The 15937-nt window shown below is 41.7% G+C and overlaps 1 protein-coding gene across 3 annotated transcripts in view; it reads right to left on the bottom strand.

The window, feature by feature from the left end:
- Positions 1-5282: 5282 nt before the first annotated feature.
- Positions 5283-15937, bottom strand: part of hspa12a (heat shock protein 12A) — a 77445-nt gene continuing 66790 nt past the window's right edge. For all 3 annotated transcript variants that reach the window (XM_074675511.1, XM_074675513.1, XM_074675512.1), the window contains 2 exons: positions 13400-13503; positions 5283-9417 (listed from right to left, as the gene is read on the bottom strand). In XM_074675511.1, the coding sequence (XP_074531612.1) occupies positions 8786-9417; positions 13400-13503 (736 nt within the window). In that variant the 3' untranslated portion in view covers positions 5283-8785. The remainder of the gene's footprint in view (positions 9418-13399; positions 13504-15937) is intronic.

Genomic DNA, 15937 nt, shown 5'->3' with positions numbered 1-15937 from the left:
ATTGTAAAATAAAAATCTGCTTTTCTTTCCACTAAAATGGGGAACACATTTGACTGTGCCTACACTGAAAACTCTGTTAAGTTGAGTTTACTTGAAAAATGCTTGTAAACCAGTTACCTTTAAAAAACGAAGTAATTATATAAGTTAATTTAACCCAACATCTTAAATAGTTACAACTGTTGGGGAAAATCATTCTACTGAATGTCTTCAATCAAATAAACCTGATGTACAAATTAAAATATCAAATGTTAAAAAAAATGTTGCATATCACTGTAAAACACAAGTTGACCTTACTCTAACTGAACGATGTGATATCAATAAATTTGCTTTATAAATTAAGTAAATGTAATGATAAAAAAACTGGAGCAGATCTGAACAACCAAACTATATAACATTTTAAAGTACAGCCGAGTCTCATATCCACAGCGTTCCTCCTTCACTCATGGCTACAAACGCCGTCACAACAAAAATCAGCTCTAAGTTTATAACTTAAGTAACCGTGAGTGAGGAGGGAAGGCAGTAGATATGAGACCCTGCTGTAAATTGAAATATTGTTCTTCAGGGGGCACAGGTTGTCTGAGCCCCACAGCACTGACTGGTTGTCTGTGCTCCATGGCACGGCCTCTTGTACCTATTGACTTTGCAGTGTGCTCCTAATGGTTCAAATATTAATAAATGAAATTTTGGCTGGACAATCATGCTATTTAAGCCAATTTTGAAAATGTAAAAAGATACACTTATTTATTTTTGACGCAGTCAGTCCACACCAATGCCGCAAGGAGCACAGACAGCTGGTCCATAATGTTATGCACAGACAAACAGTCTGTGTCATGTGGAGCACAGACAACCTGTGCCACTGCTGTCAAGAAGTTCAGCAGGGTCTCATATAGACTGTGTCCTCTCCTCATTCACGGTTACAAAACGAAACTAATGATTTTAAGCTGTGCTTACTTAAACAGTAACAATGTTAAATCTACTCAGAAATCATCAGTTTCAACACTGAAAACTCAGACATTTGAGTAAACTGAATTTACTAACAAATTCTAAGTTTTCATAGCTTAATCCAGTTGAGTGATTTGAACTTTGGGTTTTACAGTGTACTTATTCTGATGGATTTCTTTTTAGTAAATCTTCCGTTAAATTCTTTAGCTTAAAGTTCAATATGTTGTGTATGTTAATATAATTTGGTTAATCTAAAAACCTTCACCTCTGGATGTTACTGAATATACATGTTGGACACTAATATTGTAAGGGCTGTTTTAATCTGATAAAATAATCTGGAAAAACAAGACAAAAACAGTTTAATTGTGTAACTTTCTAGACATTTTGTTGTCATGATCAGAAAAATTTTCAAACCTTTTCTAAATACTCGATGTGAGTGTCATGCAGTTTGCTTTTATTTTTAATACCCTTGCTAAAGAAGCTAGAAAAAAAAAACATTTCGACGGACAGAAAATGCAGCACAGATGAGATTTCTTTCAAATACACGTACATTTTATTGGTGACAGTCTGACAGTGAATATCTGGCATCGATCAAAATACACCCATAGCTGTGTGAAAACCGCAAGAGATCAAGACATTAAAGTAACTCAAGATAAAGTATATTAAAAAACTACTTTGCATCATCAATAAAGAACTAAAAGAACAAAGTGTACATTGTGTTGCAGAGAGGCTGAGGTTATCCTAACTACAAGCTCAATCATTTTAGCTGTAAAATCTGAATGATTGTATAGTTTAGATATCATTAAGCAGATACTTGAACAAGATGCAAGCTGACTAAGCTGCTACCTGAAAACAAACCCACTGAAGTCGTCCACTTCGGACTGAAACCTCAGAAAATTCCAGCCTCAGCAGAAGTGTGTGTCTGACGCACCGAGAATCGAAAGCTAACTTCAGCTAAACGTGTCTTCATGTAATTATCGTAGCTTTGAATAAAGCTGCTACATAACAGTATCCTGTGCATCACACAACAACCAAGAGAGCACAAAATACAATTGAACCTCTAACCAAGGAAACGATGTGGTGTTATTAAAGCCTTCCTCCTTCTCTCCATTTCCTGTGGTGAGTACAGAGAAGTGTAGAAATAGTAAAAGGTTACTAGGTTAGTTATCAGTTATGTGAAGTGCTGCCCTGCTGTGGTAGATCTGAGCTGCATGAACTCCATCGGGTCAGAAAGCAGCGAGTATTACACAGAGCCCAGCCGGTCTCCAGCTCACCCACGCCACCAGTGGTACACCTTGACTTCCTGTGTTAGTAAGCGCTCACCTTGTTTGTTTGTTTGTTGCCTGCTGTTGTTGAGTCATTCCTATGTGACACATGCGAAACATGCATTGCAGAAGACGGCAGCTTGTGCGACTGTACACTGACACTGAAAAGCGAGACGAGCTGTAATTCACAGTTTAAATAAAAGGGCTTCAGGAAGTGGCGGTAACAGCTTGTTGTTACGATATCTGGAGACTCTATGACACAACACGGCTCAGAAACATGGAGGCTGCTGATCAGACACACAGCTCTCCTCTTTATCAGGGTGGTGTGTTCACGTTGTGGTGCTCTAGCCTCATGCTAATCAGCTAGCTCAGAGGGCCGAGTCGTGTCCTGTAAACAACAAACGCCTCCTCATTTAGGTTAAGGTTAGGGGTTAGTTTCTGGTCTAACATAAGCCAAGACAAACTTTTGCAAGCTAAAGAGCTGAAGCAGGTTTCAGGGTCCAATCACACCAGCATTTATGACAGCAACAGTTTGGGGAGGAGGGATTTCTCATTTCGATGGATTCACAATGAATGATGAGATGAAGGGTTCAACTTGTGTCGTCTTTAGAGTGTGCTTCAGACTACTGTCAGGGAATGTGTTACAGTAACTCCTACTCTGCACAGAAAGTGAGTTTGAATGCAACAACTCAGAGTCACATGATCATGTTGAAGCTGATGATCATGGCTCCATGTCTAAAGGGATCTTAGTCCTGCTCTCAACACCATCAGCCCAAAGTCTGAATTCAGTCACAGGACTTCAAACATAAAACTGAACTAGTGTTCTTACTCTGAGTTTAAGGAGGCAGCAGCTCATTGTCATCCTCTTCCTCCTTAAAGTGATACTCCAGGATGGAACAAGTTGGGTCCTATCACAAGGTTTAGGGCAGAAATTACCCCTACAGCAGTGTTTTTGTGCAGCAGAAGCCCAGAGCGCACGCACCAAACACCCCCTCCCTGCTCCTCTGCCGGTTTCCTCTGCACTCAGACGGGGCCATATTTTACTTGACCAAAAATACAAATAAACGGCCTCCCACCGAAACAATCTGATATCAGTCTGCATTCAGGCTTTATTTAGAGAATTTTCAGCGCGTTACTTTCACACAAAAACACTACTAAATAAGGCTCTAGTTCTCATCGTGACGTAAAACGGTGCTACCTCCGCTGCAGAGCCACAGCTGGCTACGAGGCGCTCGCCACTTAGTGTATCAGTCCACGCGCGTCGTGCCAGATATAAACAAATGCAGGTAGTCTGCCAGGACAAAGAGTATTCTGTTGGAGATAATGGTGCGTTTTTGTGCTTACCCGGGATGCGAAAACAAACAAACCTCCTGGACACCATACAAGCGAAGAACTGACAACATTTGTGTTGGGGTGTTGATGTCCGTACTCAGAGCTACGAGCCACAGTTGTTGTAAATCCCGGTTTATTGATGGTATACCGTGAAACTTGTATGGTGTCCAGGAGGTTTGTTTGTTTTCGCATCCCGGGTAAGCACAAAAACGCACCATTATCTCCAACAGAATACTCTTCGTCCTGGCAGACTACCTGCGTTTGTTTATATCTGGCACCCCGCGCGCGGACTGATACACTAAGCGGCGAGCGCCTCGTAGCCAGCTGTGGCTCTGCAGCAGAGGTAGCACCGTTTTACGTCACGATGAGAACTAGAGCCTTATTTAGTAGTGTTTTTGTGTGAACGTAACGCGCTGAAAATTCTCTAAATAAAGCCTGAATGCAGACTGATATCAGATTGTTTCGGTGGGAGGCCGTTTATTTGTGTTTTTGGTCAAGTAAAATATGGCCCCGTCTGAGTGCAGAGGAAACCGGCAGAGGAGCAGGGAGGGGGTGTTTGGTGCGTGCGCCCTGGGCTTCTGCTGCACAAAAACACTGCTGTAGGGGTAATTTCTGCCCTAAACCTTGTGATAGGACCCAACTTGTTCCATCCTGGAATATCACTTTAATGAAACTACAATGCCAGCAAGAACTAGGGGTGTCCTGATCAGATACTGATATCTGATATCTGATATCAGTCGGATATCAAAAAAACAGTATGGTGTTACAGGTCCAAGGAATAAGACCTCAGATAACAAAATGAATCCTGCAAAACACAGGTAAACTCAGGTAGGAGAAGGACACGGGAAGCTCCATTCGTGGTCTAGATGGATCTGAGCTGTGGCCAGAAGCGCTCCCTACAAACGACCCCTCCCTGGCACAACCGTTCCAGTGACAAAAGTTCCACCTGAGGTTACACTCTAATTAAGAGTCTTTTACAAAATCAAAACCGAACAATTGCATTAATAATTTTATAAACGTAAAAAGATGAATCCAAACACAAAAGTGGTCAAATTTTTAAGTGTACCACAATGGCATTATATCGGCTTTGGCTGGAACAATATGCTTGTCTCCCCATTTGATTCTCATACGATTTTTGGGGCGTCAATTTGATAGAAACTGCATTTCTTCTGATTTTAATTTTCTTTTTTACAACCATATTTTCCCAAAAATGCACATTATATGTGAGTCAGTAATTTTTCAGGACAATCTGACATCATGTTACTCAAAAGTCGAGGAAAAACATTTCGCCCTCTGCTGGAGAAGCGGTAACTTTTTTTCCAACCCAGTTTTTAGACAAAGTCTACAATAAAGGAATTAAATTTGGAAAAAAATATCTATTTCTGAACAAAAAAAAATGCCAAGTAAAAACCGTAAAACAAAAAAATCCTGATACTTCTGTGAATCAATTTTTTCTCCCACCTCTAGCATCGGCCTGCATCACAAATCTCCAGAGCCTGTATGATCACAACAACAGCGTGTGCTCAGGGGCTAACAAAGTAGCATAGATTAGGAGCGATGACGGCTGTGTGTCAGTATTTTTCATTCAAGTTTGAAAAAGTCTGCAGCAGAGTGCACAAGTTTCCTGATTTAGCACAGAACCCAGGAAGTTCAGTGTGGTATTAGAAGTGAAAAGGTTGTATCAGGACACCCGAGCAAAAACAGTGCTAACATTACAGGAACCCATGAAACAAGCAACTCATGTTGCAGTTTTTCCTGATGTGCAGCAGAGGCTCCAATAACATATATCTGATTATAATGCCCTTTTAAATCTCTCTGTGAAGCCCAGTGATTACTTCTGAAGCCACATCCCTTTATGTAAATCATAGCAAAGCAAAGTTGTGTGTGACTAAGTCTGGACATCATCTTTAAGTAATTCTAGGCACTCTTTTTATTAAAACCTTTATGATCATCTGCAAATATGGAGGATTGTTCGATTATTGCTCAAAATGCTGCATCCTGTGACGCTCAAGTTCTGTTGAAGAGCAGGAGGGCGGGTAGGATGGAAGAGAGTCTGGACACATTCAGGTACTGCTACCGTTGGAAACAAAGATTAATGTCAAAATGCTTTTTAAGGACGGAGGTATTCAAGTTTCTTCTGTGATCGCAAAAAGAAAAACAAACAAACAGCAACACGCGACTCATCCCATCTCTCACTCTGAACGGAAACAAACGCGCCTTTCGCCTCTCGTGTTATGGCTGGTGAGAGAAAAGATGTTGAGAGATGTTCATGTGAAAGCGCGCACACACACACACACAGCACACACTCTTGGCTCTAACACTGCTGAATCAAAGCTAAAAATCTGTACAATATTTAAATACTGTATTTACAGAAATAAACACACGTCACTGTTCGTCACACCTGGTTTAACTGACCGTCAGTCCACGGCGCGGGAGGAGCTGAAGCAGAAATAAAAAAAGGCAACCACTGAGCAGGTTTCACATTGCTGGATGAACCGTAATGATCTTTACAGGAGAGACCAGTGGTTCAGCTTGATTAAGACTTTAGAAAGAAGAGGAGGTGCTCAGTTTGATACACTCACTACAAACTGATTTCCTGCTTCCATAATGTCCAGCCTTAGTTAGTAGTGAAGATGAAGCTGAGAAGCGGCCACAATAGCTGAGTTAATAATGAAGCTTAATTTCTGGTAGAGTCACAACTAGAGATAGACCAATATGGATTTTTCCGGGCCAATACAGATACCGATTATTTGTAGTCAAGGAGGCCGATAACTGATATTTGAACCCGATATTAATTTTCAGTCAAAGTGAAAATATTGGTGTCAAAATTTTGAACAATACAAACTCAAACATTTAACTTCATTCAAAAACCTTTAAGCATGAGTTTATTAAACAGCTTCCAGGCTCAGCAGCATGTTTTATAAAGTTAAATGAAAACTTAAAAAAATAAATAGCTAAAGTTTTCTACAGTAAATTAAGTTTTTCATAATTTCAATGTAATTGCAATAAGTGTAATAACTGCACTGCTGATTGGGTGTTTCCCAAGCCATGGCTCTGCTTGTAACCAATCAGATGGTACTGTGGGTGGGACAGTGCTGAGGGCTGAGGAGTGACTGCAGACAGCGGAGCGGCTCCATCAGAGCAGCAATAACGCAGTTTAAATTTGTTTTTTATTGTCCGTCGGATTTGAAAAAAGGCAGATGCTGATATGCCTCAGAATGCCAAATATCGGCCCTGGTAATCGGGTCGATAATCGGTCTATCCCTAGTTATAACTCCATATGATAGAAATGATACTGCAAAAAAAAAAAATCACATATCAGGAGAAAAATGTTGTGCCTGAATGCCCTTTGTTTTTTCTGAAAGCAGGGAGAGAAAACTGAACCTGCTGGAAAAAGAAGCTCTTAAACAATCAAAATATCAGTTTTCAGATCTTAGTCCTCTCTTCATTTTACGGCACCACTGGGACTACCAGGGAATTGTTTATCATGAACAGAAATAGTAAGGAAAAGTGTTCTTCTTTGTTGTAACAATGCTTCTTGGAAATAAATTGTATATTGTCAGAAAACCCCTTTTAAATGAAAACATATTTGTAAGGAATAAGCAGTGGTGTCCAAAATGATTAGAACACTTGGCATCTTGAAGAGCTTGCAGTTGTTTTTGTCCTGCAAAGTCATCAGTATGCAACGATGCTCTATATAACAGAACAGAGCCATCATAAAGAGGTTCAGGTCACTTTCTTGATAAATATGAATATTGAAAATGATGGATGTGCCCCTCAAAATCCAGACCAAAACTCCACCCTGCAAAATAAAGGCAGGTTGTGATATAAAGTGGACAGATCTGTTGAACATTCAAAGGAAATTTTTGTCTTGAGTTGTTGCTGCAAAAGGTGGAAAAACCAAATATTAAACTTCAAAGTAGATAAAACCAGCAAGATTCGCTTCATTTGATTATTATCATGCTAAGAGCAACTATCTCCATGTTTGGAGGTAAAAAAAAAAAGGTCAACGTTTCAGATCTGCCAGGGTCTTTTTTGGGCCACCACTGCAGAGCAGAGATGAGTTTGTGGGTTGCGCCCTTAAAAAAAAAAAAAAAAAAAGATAAAAATAAAAAAGCTAAAAAGCATCTTGTTTTGAGCCTCTGGTACACCTGGGTGCTAAAAATAAGTACATTTTCATAGTCCCGCATCCTCAGCTCTGCCACTGGTCCTACAAATGCATGTTCCTTACATGAAGCACAGTTTAAAAGAGGAATAAATGTTTACTACAGTAGATTTATTGTCAGGAAGCACTGTTACAACAAAGAAATAATCTACCAAATTCACATTTCTTCACTTTTTTGTGCAAAGTGTGTAAAACCAAATAAAGCTGCATACTGTAGGCCACCATCACATATAATATCAATTCCTTTTGTACTAACAATGAATGAAATCTCTCTGTGTTGATGGTTTTCCTTTGTTACACCCATTACAAGAAGCTGATTTTAGTGAATATGCTCAGGTAACCTGCTAACTACCAGGTTAACATTTACAAACCAAACCAAGTCTCCTAAAGTCAGATCTTGTTCTTGATCCAGTTTGTTTGACAGGAAGTGAGGAGGCTTACAGAAACAGGCTGACATCACCAATAATCTAATATAGCTGGCTGAGTATCCTCTTTTGTTTAAAGAGCGTAATCCTGCTAAACCACCAGTCAGAGTGAAGTGAGATGAGAGTAAAGAAGAGTTGAACATGGACAGAGTTAAGACCTAAAATCAAAGTTCAGTGACATGACGTTGTGACCTTCTGTTGCTTTAATTAAAAAAATAAAAAGCTTTCTGCTGAGCGGGTGCAGAATGAGCTGCAGGCTGAAGCATGAACAGGGAACAAGCCCCGACTTTTCTGACTCAGCAAAGCTGCAGCCTCAGCATGAGGTGTGTGTGTGTGTGTGTGTATGGGGTAATCATATGTGTGTACACTTTGGAGCTCAAATCGAGTACAGGTACCGAGTGGAGTGACTGACCTTATACACACTGACTTTCCCTTCGCCTGTCATCCTGGATCATGGTCAAACACTTTCATTCACGCTGCCGACCTCCACACTCACTCTGCAGGGACGCAGCAGTAAGATTCAGTAACATTCACCTGCTTCTTCTGTGTGTGTGTGTGTGTGTGTGTGTGTGTGTGTGTGTGTGTGTGTGTGTGTGTGTGTGTGTGTGTGTGTGTGTCTTCCTTCACTTTTGTAACACTAACTCTTCGTTCCCTTCTTAGTGGCTCAGGAAGTCAATGCTAGCTTTGACGGTGCGCCCGGTGGACACGTCCACTGCCATGGCGCGGATCTCCGTGTCACCAAACTGCATGAGCGTCTGGATCTCTCTGCGTGGAGACGAACTTTCTGTCCCACTAACGTCCAGACGAAGAGTCCCACACTTCTTCACGCTGCTCTCGCTGATGAATCCCACTTTCTCCTTCTCGGAGCAGTACACGTGGATGACGATAACCTGCTGGGAGGGTTTGGCCGGCGTGTAGCTCCTCTTTACGCTCTCACCCAGAGCCACGGACTGGTCGGCGGCGATGAAGGTGTCGAAGACGTCGGTGCACCAGCGTGTGCCGTCCTTCACCAAAAGCTTCTCCGGTGGGTGCTTGCCCTCCACGAAGCGATTGAGGACCCCCACGCCGTACGTGAGTGGGGAGCGGCGCACTTTGATGACGCTGGGGTCCAGGCCAAACAGGACGGCCCCCTTCAGGATGGTCAGGCCGACGTCGTGGGGGATGATGATGCGGCTGCGACCCTGCAGCATGTTCTGGACGGCTTTTTGCAGCAGAGGGGACTCAGCAAAGCCGCCCACCAAGAAGAGGAACTTGATGTCGCTGACCTCAGGTTTCTCAAACAGCTCAGCTGGAGAGGGAACACAGGAAGAGGATGTTAGCCACCAGACACCACAGCATGATCAGACTTTGGGCTCTAATTTCGTGGCGCAGCGCAGGGGGCGCAAGCCTGGTGCACCCTGCGCAGTGCTAATTTTGTGCGGCGCACCGCCGTGTGCTGCCAATTTGACAATTTGGTAGACTGTCTGCGCAGAGATGGGTGTGACTGCACGCCAGGGGGAGTTGACGGCGCAGCAGGGGGAGGTGTCGGTAGATTCATGTTGGCGCAGTGACAATTTCTTGCCAAAAACAGTGCAAAAAGTGCGCTGAAAGCTCGCCAGCTCCAACCTGGTCTATTCTCAGCGCAAAGCGGAGTGCACCTCATGCAGCTGTAATTTGGTGACAGGCGCACATGTGCGCACATGTCAACAAAGCCTCAGAGGCAGGTTTCCAGAGTGTCAGGCACATTTTAATGGGGTTCAGTCAGACGAATCAGATGCTGCGCCTCGGCCGCAGGGCATTGAAAGGCGAGGAGAGGCGCTCATTTGATTGGTGAAAACAGCGCTTGGCTGTGTTAAACCCACTCACGGCTTTCTCCTCCCTCTCTGCCATTTGCGCGGAGGGAGGCGTGGACGCGCTCCTCTGCGCCTTGAGTGCACCTCTCTTGGCACTGCAGGAAACTTGCAAAGTGCGCCAGTCACACCCTGTCCGCGCAGCGAAGGACAGCGCAGGGCAGGTGCGCCTGCGCTTGCGCCTGGTCTACGAAATTAGAGCCCTTTGTGTTTAGAGTCTTTGAACCAGGCCAGGTCTTAGAGCTCATTCTAATGATCCAGGAGTGAGTTTTAACTGTGAGTAACGTCATAATGATGATGAGGGTGTGCACACTTAGAAATTGTCACCATTTATCTTATTTAACTTCACCCTCTACTTTAAGTACTATGAATAACTCTAATTGTATAGATATTAAATCTCAGTTTATGGTATTAGTATAAAACTGTATTATACATAATGCGTATCAGCTAGTCTTATATTTCAAAGCAGTACTTTTAAGACAAAATTGATAAACCTTTGAATTACAACAAAAGGGACATTTAAAGCAGTAATGGAAAGAACATATTCATGGAAAAATTCTGTGTGCATCATTCCTTATTACTCAATTAAACACTATATTGATTTGATAGACACACAGTCACATGCAGACAAATCAAAGAACATTAGTCATCTTATTGTCACCCACCCTGCTGACTGTCTCAGACTGGCTGTGTGTAGCAATGAGCCAGACTACAAGGCCCTCACAGACACATTCAGTTACAGCCATCTCACTAACACGTGTCTTTGATATGATGTTTTGAAGTGATGCTGCCTTGACATGTAACATGGTAACTGCAGGTAACTGAATGGCACTGATTGAGAATTTATTAAACACATGTTAAAGTTCCATTTTCTCAAAATGTAAAAGGTTAAGTTGTAACACCCTAAAGGTTTCATCAGGTAAGCAAAACAGCTTCTAAAGCCTAGTTTATGCTTGACACAGTCGAGTGGTCGCATGATTGGTGTGCCATGAATGATGTCAACGCGCACCTCGCAACAGTCAGGCGCGCTGGCGCTTCGCGTGGTCGTGCACCTCCAAAATTTTTAAACGTGTCGCAAGAGCCGTGAGTGTCGCTTCTAGATTTTCAAAATGGACGAAATAGAGGGTAGACTTGCTGGGCTGGTATGCTCATATGAGCATTTATAAAATCCATCATTAAGCAGTCATAAAGACCATCAAATGGCACTGAACTCGTGGAGGGAAATCCCCATCCAGATGCCTCGCTGCATGTAACGGGCGGACAGACCACCTTCTTCTCCGGCGCTGCTTCTGTCCGCTCAACAACAGTAAACATAATAATTCCTCCTCCTCCTCCATTCGTAACTTTCGTGCCGCCATTGTTTTAGTCCCTATGTTTGGTCCATGTGACTTCACTTCTTCATCTTTTGGTTGCTTTTACTGCTTTCTGTAACATTTTTTCCTCAACGGCCCCCTGTCTTTGCGGCGAATATTACAATGGAGAATGCGCCAAGCATAAATGCAACTGCGCTCTATTGAGGTGCGTGCGCCACCCGCAAACGGAGCCAGGCGAAAGTATAACTAGCCCTTAACTCTTAAATACGAGGGACTTGAGTATAATTCATACATCTAGGCTTGTTAAAACTGGAAATACATAATGTGTTTTCCATTTTTCCTGAAGTCTTCAATAGGTAGATCTTGCATTCATGCTGGTTGGGTTCAGAGATCTTGGGCTCAAAAGGTTGGTGACCACTGGACGAGGCAATTTTGGTCACATGTACAAGAGACCCGTACAGTTTAATACACATTTGAAATATCTGAGAAAAAAATCATAGTTCTGAAGGTGTGGCAGCTTTTCTTTTGGCATGGCGGTGCGCCACGGTCATTTACATGTAGCAGAAACAATGGATGCTATTATTAAGTTTGAAAACTAAGCTCAGGATAAAGTTAACAGGGCTGGGAGACGCTGCAGGGTTAGCTTCAGGTGGTTGCTGGTCCACTGACACGCAGCTGTTGGTGTAAACATGGCCTCTATGTGAACTTATTTTAAATATCAAAGAATCTGACTGTACTTTGGTACTTTGACTGGTGAGTGTCCCAGCAAACAAGTTATACAAGTCCTCCTCTGTCCATGTTTTGCTCTGAGGGTGGGGCTGAAATTCAGGTTATGAGCCAGCTTCAGTTACCCCAAGCTTTCAGACTGAATTCAAAAGAAAAACCCAGAGGAAGTTGCAGCTGCGCGGGTGGCTGTGCTATTTCATGACTCTTGCTGAGCTAATTTTAGAAACATTCTAAAAGGAAGATGAAACGGAGCATGGACAGGTTTTTATGAAAAACAGATTCAGTTTTTCAGGTCTTGCTGAACATTATACTTAATAAAACCAGTCTATTGCAGTACATTCAATTGTATTGTGTTTTTATATAATATTATCTATTTACAAGGGAAATTTCATTATCTAAAAACTTGTAACAAAAATAACTGTGGTGTTTTTTGGGGTCTGGAACGGATTGATGGCATTTCAATCCATTTCAATGGGGAAAACTGATTTGGCATACAATTAATTTTAGTTATGAGCTCCATCACAGAAAAAAATAGATGTGTAAATTAAGGCACCCCTGTATTACAGAGGAGACCATGGGGTACATTTTAGCTTGTTTAAGGTCAAAGAGTGGTTAGGAGCGGCTGCTGCTTAAAAAAAGAAGTGAACCTTCCAACAGAAGAAGTTCAGTGGTCTATAGTTTCATGCTTTGATCATCAAATAATCCCATTCCTTTTTTTTAATTGTCAAAGTCCCATTTTCAAGCTTTCATGCTTTTATCTGGAGAGGATATGACAGTGGATGGAGAAGGAAACCAGGATGTAGAGTAGGCCTGGAATTGAACCGTAGTTACCTTCTTGAGGACAAAGGAGAAACTTCTCACACCTTATAATCTGGATCTAAACTGACGCCTTCAGGCAGATGTTACAGAGCCTTCAACTTTAAAGGGAACTGAATGATAGTATTGTAAAGTATTCAACAGAAAACAGAGTTTACACATTCATGATAAGTCCTGGGTCGGCTGTAGGAACATTATTTTTCCCTGTCTTCACTGTTCAGTCTGAGAATCAGTCAGAATTCCTCTTGTACAAACATCTAATACACCTTTTATGAGTTTTTCAGAAAGGGAGCCAAACAGGACAATCCAAGCTCAAGTAATGTGACCCACTTTCCCCTGGTTGAGGAAGTTATAAATTATGTAGGATGGCTGGTTTAAAGGAGAGACCGACCCTCCCTTTGAAAGAACAACAGCTCACTCCTCAGCCCGCCTCCAAAAAGCTGGAGGCCAGTTCAGAGTTTCATTTTACTGTATAACAAAATTTAGAGTCTGTCAGCAAAACAAACAGGTTTCATATTTGACGGTGAAACTTGAATCAACCTCAGTGAGGAGAAGTGTGTTTGTGTTAGGGTGCAGAGGAGCTTACTGAGATGCTGGATGATGTGGTCGATGGTGGGCTTGAAGAGAGAGTTCATCGCATCTGGATTCATCCTCAGCATCCCCTGAGACGACCACTTCACAAAGTCCACGCTGTGGGGGTGAAGAGACAAGGTGACCAACAGTGAACAGATGCTCATCTCAACTGCAATTCAACTGATACATATTCATCTATTCTGCACACCGTCGTGACAGAGCCAGTCCTGCTGCTGCGGATGAAACATAATGACACTACTGTGATCATTCTTAAAGCCTCCCAGGCTCAGTTGACATGTCAGAAATAATCTGTACTTTGTGTCAGTCAGTTAAAGCACCAGCTCAGGTGCAGATAAACACGCTGATATCAGGCAGTTCAAAGTCAGCAGAGCAGTGTGAAAGAATGTTAGATTCAACTTAGAGCTAAAGAATCCTCTCTAGAAAGAGAGGTCACACGTGTTTCCTTTGTGCACGGTTGTGGTGTGGAACAAAATTTTCTCTGGCAAGCTAAAGCAGTCTGAAGCAGTCCACTTCCTCTGAGTCATGGTTTCAGACCACAGTGGTGTAGAAGAGCAGCATCCAGGACTTATAGTGGTCCAGGACCAGGAAGCGCGCTGATAACATCTCTGCAGACCCCTCACACCCTGAACACAGACTGTTTAAACTGCTCCTCTGAGCAGCATTACAGAGCTCTGTGCGTCAGGACATCCAGACACAGGAACAGTTTCTTCCCCCAGGCCGTCACTGATGAACAGTTAACCCTGACATAAACTGTAACTCAAAAACCTCATGAACAGCTACAGCCTGTCTGTTTCTATTAGCACATTCATGTTTAATTTTCTATTACAAATTGCACATTTCTTTGATGCCTTACTCAGTGCACTACTTTCAATTAAATGTGAATATATTTTTATTCTCCTCTGTCCAAATTTTTTTAATGTTATTAATTTCATTATTTTCACTATTTAAGCTCTGTTTTTTCTATTTCGGTAATATCTAGTGTTTATTCACACACACACAAAAAAATGAACAGAGAGAGTGCAGCTCAAACCGGAGTTAAGTTCCTTGTATTTGTAATGGTTTGGGTTTTTGGTTTGTGTATTTCTGGGTTTTCTTGTGTTTTAGTTTTCTTGTGTTTCTTTGTTATTCTGTGCTTGTCCTGTGTTTCTGTGTCACCTGTGTTAATCATAGTTATTCTTGTTGAGTGTTCTGTGTTTCCTGTTTTGGTCCTTAGTTTGTGGTCCTTGTGGTTTTGATTTGGTTCTTGTCATGTGTATGTCTTTTTGTGGTAATCTTTAGTGTTTTGGTGTCTTTAATGTTTTTAGTCTCTGTCTTGAGTGTCCCTGTGTTTGGTTTGGTTCTCCTTCTGTTTCCCTTCTTGTTGATTGCTCCTCATATGTTTTACCTGTGTCTTGTTTCACACTGTGTTGATCACTCCCCTGTGAATAAAGTCTCTTTTCCTTTGTTCTCTGTTGGTTCATTGTAGCTGTCTCCATATACATAAGTCATGTCTTCGTGTTGCCTTGTGTTTCTTGGTTCTTGGTGTAAGTGTTTCAGTTTTGTCTTTTGTTCAAGTTTCTAGTTTGGGGTTTTAGATTTTTTTTTTAGTTTAGTTAAAATAAAAGTTTTTTAGTTTCCACCTGCGACTGGGAGGATCCTTTCTTTTGTTCCTGTGGTTCTCATGACAGTACTCTTGAAAATACTTGGTGAATAAAGGCTACTTTGGTTCTGATTCTGAGTAAATTAAAAAAGAATCAACCTAAAACTCAAAAACAGGTGTGGTTTCGATTTGATATGTTCTTAAAAGTGTTAAAAATACAAAATAGATTAAAGATGTGATTAATCAATGAAATGATGTATTCCATTGTAATTTGAAATGAGATTTGTTTGACAGCTGTAATTATATTCTGGATTATATAAAACACCTGCAAACTTCTCGGATCCTGAAGTTAAACTGCTGAATGGCTGTAAGAAGAGGGCAGGAAGGTGGAGTTCATGAACAAAAAGAGCTTAATTCTAAAAAATCTAGTTTAATATTACAGCTTTTAATGGTGTTAAACTGTGTTGTCTGAGTAGTGACAATCACAAAAAGGTCTGCAGATGTAAACTGGCTTTAAGCTAACTGCTGAAATACATCAAACTGTAACATCTTTGTTAATTATTGCACATGCTCCCTCTTTAAGTAAATCATATTAAAGAGGGGGTATTCCACTTCCTCATATTTTCAACATGGACTTGGAGTAACTATGCTGGATGTTTAGATTAACCGTGCTAATTTTCTTACCACTACATATTCAAATGTTGTAGGAATCGCTGAATCTGTCGGTAAACTAATCAAAATGCTCCAAATCAAAAAAAAAAAAAAAAAGCATAAAACCTTATCGAACTCGCTAAAATGATGAGGTCATCACATGACGATCTCATGAGCTGATTCATGCTACAGCTGACCATTTGACGGGTGGGCCTCAAACACTTAGGGCTGCCTGTAGCTCTGCCCCTGGCAGGCCTCCAGAGCCAATCAGAGGGAAGGGGGTTTGTGGAGTGAGGAGCC

The sequence above is a fragment of the Halichoeres trimaculatus genome, unplaced genomic scaffold, assembly GCF_033239565.1.
Source record: "Halichoeres trimaculatus isolate MK-OKI-2021-1 unplaced genomic scaffold, fHalTri1.1 fHalTri1_scaffold_8, whole genome shotgun sequence".
Classification (NCBI taxonomy): Eukaryota; Metazoa; Chordata; class Actinopteri; order Labriformes; family Labridae; genus Halichoeres; species Halichoeres trimaculatus.
This window is presented reverse-complemented; position numbering and strand designations above follow the sequence as displayed.